This window comes from Bos grunniens, chromosome 12, assembly GCF_055505025.1.
Source record: "Bos grunniens cultivar Pamir isolate PY7600 chromosome 12, Bosgru_T2T1.0, whole genome shotgun sequence".
Taxonomy (NCBI): domain Eukaryota; kingdom Metazoa; phylum Chordata; class Mammalia; order Artiodactyla; family Bovidae; genus Bos; species Bos grunniens.
The window spans coordinates 78,413,391-78,426,962 of record NC_141176.1 but is presented as its reverse complement, the minus strand read 5'-3'; the positions used below and the strand labels follow the sequence as shown (position 1 = coordinate 78,426,962).

At 38.6% G+C, this 13,572-nt stretch overlaps 1 protein-coding gene across 1 annotated transcript in view; it reads left to right on the top strand.

Annotated features, from left to right (window-relative positions):
- Positions 1-13,572, top strand: part of LOC147361950 (ATP-binding cassette sub-family C member 4-like) — a 177,833-nt gene that overhangs the window by 81,802 nt on the left and 82,459 nt on the right. The window contains 2 exon segments of the mRNA XM_086330256.1: positions 1,053-1,199; positions 5,019-5,098. Coding sequence (XP_086186382.1) covers positions 1,053-1,199; positions 5,019-5,098 — 227 coding nt within the window.

Here is a 13,572-nt window from a genome sequence, read left to right as displayed (position 1 = left end):
AGCAGGGTGTCAATATTCAGCCTTGACGTACTCCTTTTCCATCTGTGAAAGATTAGTTTAGATTATCTTGTTTAGGTTATCTCATGTCAAAATATTATTTGTAGTTTCTTGAAGTTCAGTTATGAAAGAGATTGTCCATTTGCAATTTAACATGATCTTTTCATGTTCTTTATAGCTACTTGGGCATAGAAGTAGCTACTTTATTTTTAATATTTTAAATTTTTATTAATTTTTGTTATTTTTGCTTTCCAATGTTGTGTAATTTCTGTTGTACAGCCAAGTGAACCAGTTGAACATATATCTTCTCTTTCAATTTCCTTCCCAATTAGGTCACCACAGAACATTAAGTAGAGTTCTCTGTGTTATACCATAGGTTCTTAAAAAGCTACTTTACATGGAAGTAAATTTCCTTGTAATTTACAAGGAAATGGTAGATCATTTCTCCTTTCCCTGCTAATTCATGTGCTGGTAGCAAAGCATTGAAGAAGGGAATGACAACCCACTCCAGTATTCTTGCCTGGAGAATTCCATGGATAGAAGATCCCGGGGGCTACAGTCCATGGGGTTGCAGAGAGTATGACTTGACTGAGCAACTAACATGTTCACTTTCACCAAAGCATACCTTACTTTTAGATTATGGGACATGTTATAAATAATGAGATTTGAAAGGTAGAGAAAGGAAGATCAGCTACTTGTATAATTATCTGTCTTATAAGTTTTATTAGAACTTGTAATTGAATTAGGCAAGCCTAGAATGAAGCTGTTGTTTACATATGATTTTTTTCCCCTATGTTGTTTGTATTTAGTGGGAGGAAAACAGTGATTTTTATATTTTTCTTTATAAATGTATTTTTGAATTCATTAAACTCTTATATAACCTACTTTATATATATATATATATATATGGTTTTTATTCTGTATATATGTAAAGCTCTATACAAATTTTATTTATAGAATAAAATGCACAGTATCTTTTTAAACTGCCTGCCATACTTTAGCATGGTTGAGGATAAGACAGAGATCTTGTGCTGAGTGATGTTTCTTTTTTTCAGGGTTAACTGTGTCTACTGTCCTTTTTGGTATCACAAGGTCTCTGTTGATATTTTACATCCTTGTTAATTCTTCACAAACTTTGCACAACAAAATGTTGGAGTCCATTTTAAGAGCTCCAGTATTGTTCTTCCATAGAAATCCAATAGGTAAGTCAGACACGAAATTTCTAAATGAATGTGTCTTGTTAACACATTAAGTGTCTATTTGCATTTTCATATTTGAAAATGGAAGAGATGCCTGGAAGAAAATCACTGTATATGTTTATTCATTTTCTACAAAAAGCTTCACTGATAATTTTTCCTACCAGAGAAAATCTGAATATAGGAGCATATAAGCTTTTATTCCAATTTATGCATGTCTGTAAAAATACATAAATATTTACTTTGCAGGATGATTTAGGAATCCATTTGCTATGTGGCATATGAAAAAATGTTTTTGACTAGTTGTTAAAATGTTGGCTGTGTTACATAGTGTTAAGCTAACTAAGGGGGACCATCTTCCAGGAACATCTCTACAGAAGACAGGCTGTGTGCTTCTTTCTTCCATTGCCCATCCATTTCTGGGACCACAGTGCTCTGACCTATGCTCATATTTTGAGTTTTACCTAAATGGTAGTATAAAATTAATTAAAATACAAGATCAGTGAAATGTAAACATCCTCTTCAATAAAATCAACTCTCTAGTTTTACAATGGACCTTTGGTTACATTAAAGATGTCTTGTGGTACCCAGTAGGTGGATCTTCAGTATTAAGTAAGAGTGTCCTTAAAGGTTTCCCAGTGGTTTCATCCTCCACCCTGAGGCCTTCAACCTGTCTTGCTCTGGAAGGTAGCCAAAGCTACCTGGGTTTCTATGAAGAGTTAGTTCATCAGCATACATGCCCACTCTGCTCAGTTGGTTAGACTTGTGCTGAGGCCCAGGGTGGCTTTGTTTTTGCAGGTCATGATTTACAGGGCCTGTTGAGGCAGGGATGTGACTGGAGAGAGGACAGCAATAGCTTTGGCCTGGTCATCAACTAGCTGTGTAATCAAGGCCTAAGTAGGTAGATACTACTAGGCAGGCAAATCTCCAGGCAGGATGTTGTCATGGTTATAAGTATGGAGTCTGGAGCCAACTTCCTGGGTTCAATCCTGGATATAGTTACTAATAGTAGTAGCCAGTTATAGTTGTTAATACTTCTATGCTAGTTATTTAATTTCTCTGTGTCACAGTTTCCTTACCTATAAAATGAGTATACTTCTCACACACTTAGCAATATCTTGACGTTGTGGACATTAAGCAGGTTAATACATTCACAGCACTTAGCACAGGGTCAGTGCCTAATGAACCTCAGTGAGGATGATGGCATGGTGTCTGGGAACTTCTCTCCTGTGAAATGGGAATAACCAGTGCCCTTCCTGTTTCACAAGACTGTTGTGAGGATTAAATAAGGCTGTTTGGTGCAGCATCTTGTGCAGATTTATTCAACACATGTTTTGTAGTCCAGTCACTGTAAGGAGCACAGGATGATAAAGTGCAGAGACCCACACAATCTCATCTAATTACGAAGCTAGAGTGAGGAAGTGATTGGAAGAGTCTTTGCTATTATGGCTGTGAAGTCACTCTACTTTGCCTGTTAATGTGAAAACTACAGTTGTAAATTTGGGAGCATCAAGTGGGACTGAATTTCTGTTATCACAGCCTCTGAGTGTTTGTGACCGCTTGTTAACCAGGCTCTTGATGACCTATATGCATCTCCAGATGCTGATTTATTATTCAAGGATTTAGAATCAAGTTTAAACCTTTAAGGTCACTAATCCGAGAGCGGCAGGCATACCAGCGTGTATCTTGTCTCCCCCTCCTGTGTCTGTTATCAGAACTTCATCCCTTCAAGAAAATAGAAGCCCAAATAAGGACTGCAAAGATAGGCCCAAAGGTTTAGGGTCATCGGTTATTTACTCTTTTAGTAGTATATTAAATTGAACTCTTCCTTGTGTTTATTTTTAAAAATAGAATTTGTAATAGATTGTTTATGGTGTCTTTGTTTCTGGTATGTGATGGCATGAAGAGAGAACCACGTAGAGTGGTGTTACTTCTAAGCAAATTCAAGCTCACCCTGGTCGCCTTACAACACTGATAAATCTTACAGATGACATGTTAAGGCAAAGAATAATGACTTTATTTGGAAACCTGGCAGACTGAGAAGATGGCAGACTGATGTCTCAAAATAACCATCTTATTGGGGTCTGGATGCCTGGTTCTTTTATAGAACAGAGAGGAGAGGAGGCAAGGAAGTAAAGTCAAAAGGCCATTATCTTGCACAATAAGATGGTAATTGTTCATATTTTCTTTTCTGCAGCCATTCACACTTTGTGAGGGTCAGATTGTCTCACTGTGAGCTGAAAAAAACCACTTTAACATTCAGGCAGAGGGGCAGGTTTCCTTGACCAAAGCAATGAATAGCAGTGGTCAAAAATCAGGTCCAGCATGGAGTCACAATTGGCTCCTCCCTGTTACACGTCCTTTGATTTGAACCTTCCCTGTCTGGGGCCAGTGTCCTGTTCTTTCTCATCCTGAGTCTCCTCAGGGTTCACCACCCTTGCAGGGGTTGCTGCAGTATCCTGATGGCTGAAGCATCCTTTATTTACTGAAGTGACAGTGACATTTTTAGTTTTCACCAGATATTTACCAGAAATTCCCATATTTTATCCTGCAGCCTTAAGGATATACTATAATTGTGGATTCTGAGAAGGGAAATAAAATCAATGGTAAGTGATTCCTAGTCATTTAGTAATATTTCTGTTTTCCTGCCTATATCCCTGTGGACTTCTTAGATGCTTATTCATATGCCTGTGCTTGTCACACCTTGTTTACCTCTGAAAATAATGACTTATTACACCAGTAGTAAACTCAAAACTTGTAAATGGCCACAATCCAAGATTACCCAAAATGTGAGGTGCTGTGAGCCATCTGGAGGGAAAAAATTACAGAGAGGTTATACTTATATTTAAAAAGTATCACTTGGCAAAATTAATCTTGATAATTAAAGCAAAATTGGAATGACAATTAGGATTAACTTAGGTATTTTGCAACTGTTTATTTACAAACTTAGCACTTGGAGTGAGTCTTAGATGGGATGGATCTAAAGATAGGGCACATTCTCAAATCCACCAACCCTTCCTGATACTGCCACATGATTTCCCCTTGTTTTAAAAATCAAGGCTCAGTTTCAATTCCCCACCCACTGCCATTTGGTGGTATTTTTGTTTTTATTTAGGTATCATCCTATTTTGTCTTTCTTTTTACCACTGACATTGACTTATTTCATATGAATTTGTAATATATTAAATTTGTTGTTGTTTTACTGCTAGTCATGTCTGACTCTCTTGTAGTCCCATGGACTGTAGCCTGCCAGGCTCCTCTGTCCATGGGATTTCCCAGACAAGAACACTGGAGTGGGTTGCCATTTCCTCCTCCAGGGGATCTTCCAGACCCAGGGATTGAACCCCTGTCTCTTATGTCTCCTGCATTGGCAGGCAGATTCTTTAGCACTGAGTCCCTAGGGAAGCCTAATATATTAAATATTTAATACATGTAGTTTATTTTTTTAAAGATTTATTTATTTGTTTTTAGTTGCATTGGGTCTTTGTTGCTGCATGTGGGCTTTCTCTAGTTACAGCAAGCAAGGGTTACCTTTCATCGCAGTTCCTGGGCTTCACATTGTGGTGGCTTTTTCTGTTGCAGAGCTCAGGCTTTAGGCACATGAGTTTCATTAGTTGTGGTGCACAGGCTTAGTTGCTCTGCAACATGTGGAATCTTGCCAGACCAGGGGTTGAACACATGTCCCCTGCACTGGAGACACTGTACCATGAGGGAAGTGCCTAAATACATATGCTTCAAAAATATTGTTTTGATTTGTTCATGAATTGTTTCTCTTAAAGCTTCTATCTGGGGAAATGAGTAATTTCACATATCCTGTTTTTGCAGGAAGAATTTTGAATCGTTTTTCCAAAGACATTGGGCATATGGATGACTTGCTGCCCCTGATATTTCTTGATTTCATCCAGGTAATGTACCAGTTCTGTTAGAGTTCTCACAAGGAGTGACAGATAACCTGTTTCACAAGGACTTTTCACAGGGTCTGAGGGTGGTCCTTTCAGCCTGACAGTGTATCCTGTTATCTTCAGTAAAGGCCGTGTTTGTGAGAGAAAGGTTCAGTTGTGATTGGGTGGCTGAGTTAGCATGAGTAACACCTGGGGAAAGAGTGGCTACACAGTCAAGGTTGGTCTGAAGCAGCGACATGCTGGTAAGTGGTTCTCCCTCTGCCTTCCAGGTGTCTCGTGTGGATTCTCTTTACTGTGAGCACATTTTATAATATAGAAATAATCACCTCTCATGGAAGGATAGCCTAGATTAACTAAATTATGCATTGTATTGCGCCTCCCACATGGCTCAGTGGTAAAGAATTCACCTGCCAGTGCAGGAGATGCAAGAGACGTGGATTTTATTCCTGGGTTGGGAAGATGCCCTGGAAAAGAGAATAGCAACCCACTTCAGTATTCTTGCCTAGAAAATTCCATGGACAGAAGAGCCTGGTGGGTGATAGTCCATGTGGCTGCAAGAGTTAGACAACTGAGCACGCACACTATGCGTTGTATTCCCACAGGGGACAAATATTTGCTGCACCGTTTTTTTGTTTTTTGTGTTTTGGATAAAGCCAGGTATGGTTACTTAAAAAGAAAAGACTGGCTAAAAATAAGGTGAAAATAATGCTTTAAAGAGGACAATGTTTTTTAGTTGCTAAGTTGTGTCTGATTCTTTTGTGACCCCATGGGCTGCAGCCCGCCAGGCTCCTCCATCCATGGGATTTCTCAGGAAAGAATACTGGAGTGGGTTGCCATTTCCCTGTTCAGAGGATATTCCTGACCCAGAGATCAAACTCATGTCTCCTGAATTGCAGGCAGATTTTTACCAGTGAGCCACCTGGGAAATCCAAGAAGGACAATAGAGAGCACCTTTGAAGATACAAAGACTTTTAAGCCAGTAATGCGATTATGGGATCAAAGTCATCTCAGAAAATGTCTTTTGTTTATGTAGGCAGTTTTTCTTTTCACAAACTTATTGGTCTGTCTTAAGGTGTCTTAAAAAAGAGAGAGAGAGACCTACAGGAATACCTTTTATCTAGCCTCAGTTTGTCTGTGAATGTGAGGTTCTAAGAAATAAATTTAGGTCATCTCAGCTCTCATCCTCACATTCAGTATTGATGCTCTTATGGAGTGGTTTTTTTGTTGTTGTTATTCTGTCTACTTATCAGTGATTAAGCCTGTGGGGAATTTACTTTTTCTTTCCAAGTGTTAATTTTGAAAATGAAATGCATTTATCAAAAGCTGCACACAGAGATGCAGCAATGAACAGTGCAACAGTGTCCTACAGACAGTGCAGCCTGAGGGCAAGGCTTCCACTGTTGCCAATGAGAACTAAGCTGAGACTCAGAGGCAGAGTACTTTTACTACAAAGATGTCTGATTGTTTTTGTTGTTGTTGTTGTTGTTGTTGTTGTTGTTTTAATCTCTCTTTTGCAAACTTATTTTATTAATGTGCCCTGCTGTGTTTACCTACATAATTTATCCCTGGAAACATTTTTTTCCCTAAAAACAGTGCCATGTTTTGACAGTGATTGTGAATTACTTTGAAAAGATTTTGTGAAAGGTTCTGTTTCTTTGCTACAGCAAGCTAGTCCAACGTTGGGTGTCTGCCATGTGCTTAGCCTATGGTTAGTTATTTGTCAATCAGAATTTGTCACGTATTTTTGGATGGCATATAGAGGGACAGGGGTAGATGCTACCTGATTTCAGTAGGAAATACTCTCATTAAAGACAAGAGAAAATTCTAGTCTAGCTGATTTCCAGTCCCTCCTCTACCACTTGTAGTTCAATTATCTTGAAGTTTGGTGGAGGCGTCCTGTAGTTTATTAGAAGTAAGGTTCGATGCACGATGCTGGATGCTTGGGGCTGGTGCACTGGGACGGCCCAGAGGGATGGTATGGGGAGGGAGGAGGGAGGAGGGTTCAGGATGGGGAACACATGTATACCTGTGGCGGATTCATTTTGATATTTGGCAAAACTAATACAATTATGTAAAGTTTAAAAATAAAATAAAATTAGAAAAAAAAAAAAAAACTAACCAGAAGTAAGGGTCTGCTCTTTGAGAGAGAGACCTGGGATGAGCATGGAGCCTGTGTATTCTTCACTGAGCAAGTAGCTAAATCTCTGTAGATAGATAAGATTTCCAAGAGAGAGGAAAGCATTTTAGGAGCCAAGATCAGAAGCTTAGGGAAGCCTTGATATTCAGAGAGAAAGCAGAGAGAGAAGGGAAGTACAGAAGACACATGATGAACAGCAAGGAAGAGAGGAGGAGATGCAGTGGAGACCCGAGCAAGGACAGGTATGTTCAGTGCAAACGAGAAGGTAAATCCATGGAAACTTTTTCGTTGATTTGGAATCAGGAGGCATCTGGTGACCTGAGGAGCAGGTTTCAGATGGGAGAGTTAGAGAGCAAAGGGCTGCAAATCTAGGAGGTGTGGAGGGAGTTGAGGTTAAGACAGGCTGGAAGGAGTTTGAATGAATCAGGAATGAATCTGGGATGCAGGGTCTGAGAAGCTCTTGCCTGTTGTTTTGAGATTTTAGTTACTGGGAGGGGAGTATGAGTGATGGTGGGTGGTTTTTCCCTGTCTTCCCTTTTTCCCTTCAACAAACAAGGATTGAGGCCCTGAGGTACAGGAGTGAGTCAGGCATGAAACCCTTCTCTCAAGGGTCTCCTCCAGTGCCCCAGGGAAGATTCACCCCTTGATGGCTTTGGAATCCTAATTGTGGGAGCTCTTTGGAGGAAGTCCTGGAAGGCAAACTGGATGTGGAGGTTGGAGGCAGAGGTGGTCCAGGAGGTGGCGGAGCTTCTAGGAGGTGATGGAGCTTCTGGGAAGTGATCTTTGATCCCGGATGAGAGGAAAAGGCCTCTGTGGATGGTGGGGCAGAAGGTGCTGCTGGAAGCAGAGTTCCTGTGTAGGACCCAGTCTTCTTTTCTATCACCAGCTGAGAAAGAAGGGAATAATGATAATACAGGAGACACATAATGAACAGCAAGGACAAGAGGAAGAGATATGGTGGAGACCTGAGGAAAGATATGGGGAAGGGAAGGGTCTGGAAGGGCATTGTCCAGCTGTGTTAGCACATCTGTGTTCAAACTCAAAACCTTAGAAGATTCTTGATCATTGTTATTTTTATTATTTCTAAAGTATTTATTCCATATACTTTCCCTCAACTAATTCCTTCTCACTCCCTTAAATGAAATTTCAGATTAGTTATTTAATATTTTGTGATACTTTTGCCAAGAGTGGCTAAGGAAAATCCTAAATTCTGAGTAGTGGTCCACACTTCAGGACAGTCCATCCTCTCAGGTGATGTCATTCAGAGACCAGATCCCAACAGAGAGGCAATCATGAGTTTGTGCACCATCCTGTACACTGACTCTTACAGCTACCAACCTGTTTAGTCACTTTATATAAGTGGTTGGGCAAATTGGAGTTGTTCACCATTTCAAAGGATGAAGGAGAGCAACATACAAAATCAATTTTTGAGGTGTGATTGCACCTGATAATCATTTATGATGTCAACAGCTTTAAAGTATGTCAGTGCAGAGCCCCGCAGTCTCCCTTTCCAAGCCCCTGTCCGAGCTCTCCCTCTTACCATCTCTGCCAAACAAAGCCACACTCTCCTTTCTGTAAAATGGAGAAAACAATACCCACTTTCTAAGGTTTGTTAGGAAGACAAAATGAAGTTCACTTTAATATTATTAATCGTATAACATCTAAATGCATGTTGAGCACCAAGTAATTATTTTTAAAATACCACAGATGTGTTTTAGGTAAGTGAAATAGTCTCATGACAATGGCATATGTTGTTGTTCAGTCACTAAGTCATGTTTAACTCTTTGTGACCCCATGAACTGCAGCATGCCATGCCTTCCTCTCCCTCACTGTCTCCCGGAGTTTTCCCAAATTCATGTCCATTGAGTTGGTGATGCCATGCAGCCATCTCATTCTCTGCCGCCCTCTTCTTTGGCCTTTGGCAAAGTGGCATTATGTTGCATTAAAGTTATTGTCAGAGACAGTTTCCAGGCCCATAAATATCATCTCATGAGTTTGTATCACAGAGCTTCTAGGTTTGTGATCCTTCAAGATTTTAATGGATACTTTCTTATGTAGACTCACAGAATAAAAATCAGTTGTTTTCAAGATAGACCATTGAGCATTAAATATTTGAAATTAATGTAATTTTCATGCAACTTGCCAAAGTCCCAAATAACACTGAGTAAGAAGTCTCAATTATCTACAATTCTTGTTATTGAAATCATCACCTCCAAGGAGTCTTCCTACTGCTAAAACAAGTGAAAATGAGGGTGAGATGTGGAAGTTAGGTTTAGGCATTTTATTTTCCAAAAAAAAAAAGTTTGGGACTGCTCTGAGCATGTGAACTTGCACACAGCTGCTCCCAGCAAAATACTGTAATTTATTGAGGAAAGCTAAGTTGCAAAATGCTTATTCCCCACACACCCCTCCCTCATTCAGGGAAAAAAATATATATATCAGCAGTTTGGCAGAGCTCAACTGACTCTTCACGTCCTTCCATGGACACAAAGGGCTAATCCTGAGGTCACTTGAGTCACCAGTGCCTGCCGTGATGGGATTACTAGGCACCGTGTCTTTCCCTCCTCAGCACACACAGAATGCACTGACTGCAGTTTTATGAAGTGAAAATGCCCAAGAAAAAGATGTGAATTAGGTGTTCTCAGTCATTTTTTTTTTTTTTTCCAGAGAGGGGAGCTCAAAAGAACAGGCCACTGCATCTGGATATTGAGAATGAAGCCTGAGGTTCAGCATAATAGGTTATTTCGGATCCCTTGCTTTTACAGTCTTTACTTGTCTCAGCACCACTGACCCTTGTATTTCATTGTGTGAAGATGTCAGGGAAATTGTGTAGAGAGTATCCCAGCCTCTCCCACTGAACAATGAGTTTGTCATTTTGAGATTTCTGTGGTGTGTTGATCCCTTCCCCAACCCCTTCCTCAAACCCGCCTTGGGCATGTTTATTTTTAATATATATTTAATACGTGTCCTTCATGGATATTTTCTTTCAGTCAGTGGCTTGCCATTTGTATCCTTAGTGGAGATCAAGGTTTAATTTTGATAATATCTAATGTTTACTGTTTTTTTTTTTTTTCTTTTGTAGTTGATGTTTTTGTATCCTAAGAAATCTTTGCACATCCTTAGGAGTGTGAAGATACTTTTCTATGTTCTACCTTTTTAGATATCGATGCATCTTGTGCTATTTTTTGTATGTGAAAGAGTAATTACTGGTTGAGGTTTATTTTTTCCAATTATTCTGGACACATTTGTTAAAGACTTTTATGCACTAAATTAAGGAAATCTGCATCTGATAATTTATTTTTTTCCTCAGTAGTTGCAGTGTATACCAATATTTTGATCCTTATACCAATACTGCATTCTTAGTTACTGTACATTTTAATAAGAGATGAAACCCATAGTTTAAATTGTCTAACTTTGTACTTCTTTGTCAGGGTTGCTTTGATCATTCTGGATTCCTTACTTTTGTGTGTCAATTTTAGAAGTCTTTCAATTTGTTTTTAAATAAAAGCCTGCTGAAAATTTTATTACTGTTTCCTTTTAGCTATAGGTTATTTGAGAAGTCTGAGTCTTAACAATGTTGGATCTGCAATTATGAATATGTATCTCTCTCTGCTTATTTAGGTCTTTTTTAATTTTAGAAATATTTTGTAATTTTTAGTATAGACATCTTACACTTCTCTGGTTAAATTTATTCACGCATATTTACTTTTTCATAGTATTATTTGATTGTTTTTATTTATTTATTTATTTATTTTGGATGCACTGGGCCTTCTTTGCTATGTGTGGGCTTTCTCTAGTTGCAGTGAAAGGGGGTGACTGGTTGCTGTGGGTGGACTTCTCATTTTGGTGGCTTTTCCTGTTGCAGAGCGTGGGCTCTAGGGCGCATGGGTTTCAGTAGTTGTGGCACGTGGGCACAGTATGTGTAGCAGTCTGGTTCTAGAGCCTGGGCTCGGTAGTTGTGGCACATGGACTTAGCTGCTCTGCACATGTGGATTCTTCCCAAACCAGGGATCAAACACGTGTTCCCTGCATTGGCAGGTGGATTCTTAACCATTTGGACCACTTCTGGAGAAGTCTTGTTTCTGATACCATTACTCACTTGCTTGTTGCTAGTCTATAGAAATATAGTCGATTTATTTGTCAATTAACTTTTCATTGCCTGGAGTTGATGGTGGTATGTTTTTATTTTTTAAATTCTGTACGATTTTGTCCATATACAATCATGTCAGCTGTAAATAATGACAGTTTTATATCTTCATTTCTAGTATTTATGACTTTTATTTCCTTTTCTTTACTTGTTATGGCTAGAGTTTCCAGTTAGTGTTGAAGAGAATTGGTTAGATCAGATAATCTTGTACTCTTTAGGGCAAAATTTTCAATATTTTTTCATTACAAATAATATTAATTACAGTTTTTTAGGTAGGTATCTGTTATCAGGTTTAAAATGTTTCTTTTAATTCCTCAATTGTCAAGAATTTTACTTTTTTAAAAAATGAAGAAAAGTATTGAATTTTAACAAATATTTCTTCTATATCTCTTCAGATAGTCATATGATTATTTACCTTTAATCTTTTACTGTGAATTATAGTGATTGGTATTTGAAAGTTAAACTTAACATTCCTGGAATAGATTTTACTTCGTCATAATGTAGCATCTTTTTTATGTATTTCTGTATGTAGTTTGTCAAGAATTTTTGTATCTGTTGTTCATGAAGGATATTGGTCTATAATTTGTTTTTCTTAAAATATTTTGTCAGCTTTTGGTATCAGAATTATGTAACCTCATGAAATATATGGGAAATATTTCCATTTTTAATGATCAGTTTAATGTGTCAGCTGGACCAGACTACATTCCTCAGTTATTCAATCAAAAAGTGATCTGTGTGCTGCTCTGTAGGTATTTTGTAGATTTGATTGAAGTCCATTATCAGTTGATTTTAAGCAGGGCTAATTATCCTACATAGTCCAATAGGCACAGTTAACTCAGTTGTAGGGCTTTAAGAGCTAAGCCTTCCCTGAAGTAAAAAGAAATTCTGCTTGTGGAGAACAGCATCAACTGCTGACCAAGGGTTCTAGCCTGTCCTTTGTAACAGCCAACCCTGAGGATTTTGGACTTGCCCAGTCAAGTTAGATTGTGCAGTATTATTTTTCTTTATATTGCTAGATTCCGTTCATTGGTATGTTTAATATGCTAAGACAGTTTGACTTGTAATTTTTCTTTCTTTTAATGTCTTTCTCTGGTTTTTATATCATGATAATGCTGGACTCATATACCCTGGAAAAGTTTGGTAAAACTTTTCTGCACAATGGTTTTTTGAAGTCCTCTGGACTTAAAGTCTTTTCTGTAGGAAATTTCAAAATTATGTATTTAGTGAATTCCCTCGTGGTCCAGTGGTCAGGACTTGGTGCTTTCACTGCTGTGGGCCTGAGTTTGATTGCTGGTAGGAAAACTAAGATTCCAGAAGCTGCACAGTATGGCAAAAACAATAAAATAAAACAACACAATAACACAAGAGAATACTCTACACATGGACATCACCGATGGTCAACACCGAAATAACACTGATTATATACTTTGCAGCCAAAGATTGAGAAGCTCTATAGAGTCAGCAAAAACAAGACTGGGAGCTGACTGTGGCTCAGATCATGGACCCTTTATTGCAAAATTCAGACTTAAATTGAAGAAACTAGGCAAAACCACTATACCATTCAGGTATGACCTAAATCAAATCCCTTAGGATTATACAGTGGAAGTGACAAATAGATTCAAAAGATTAGATCTGATTGACAGAGTGCCTGGAGAACTATGGAGAGAGCTTTGTGATATTCTACAGGAGGCAATGATCAAGACCATCCCCAAGTAAAAAAAATGCAAAAAGGCAAATTGGTTGAGGAAAAGAAGAGAAGCTAAAGGCAAAGGAGAAAAGGAAAGATATAACCATTTGAATGCAGGATTCCAAAGAATAGCAAGGAGAGATAAGAAAGCCTTCCTCAGTGAGCAATGCAAAGAAATAGAGGAAAACAATAGGATGGGAAAGACCAGAGATGTCATCAAGAAAATTAGTGATACCAAGGGAACATTTCATGCAAAGATGGGCACAATAAAGGACAGAATGGCATGGACCTAACAGAAGCAGAAGATATTAAAAAGAAGTGACAAGAATGCACAGAAGAACTATAAGAAAAAAGATCTTCATGACCCAGATAACCACGATGGTGTGATCACTCATCTAGAGCCAGACACCCTGGAATGCAAAGTCAAGTGAGCTTAGGAAGCATCACTACGAAAAAGCTAGTGAAGATGATGAAGTTCCAGTTGAGCTACTTCAAATCCTAAGAGA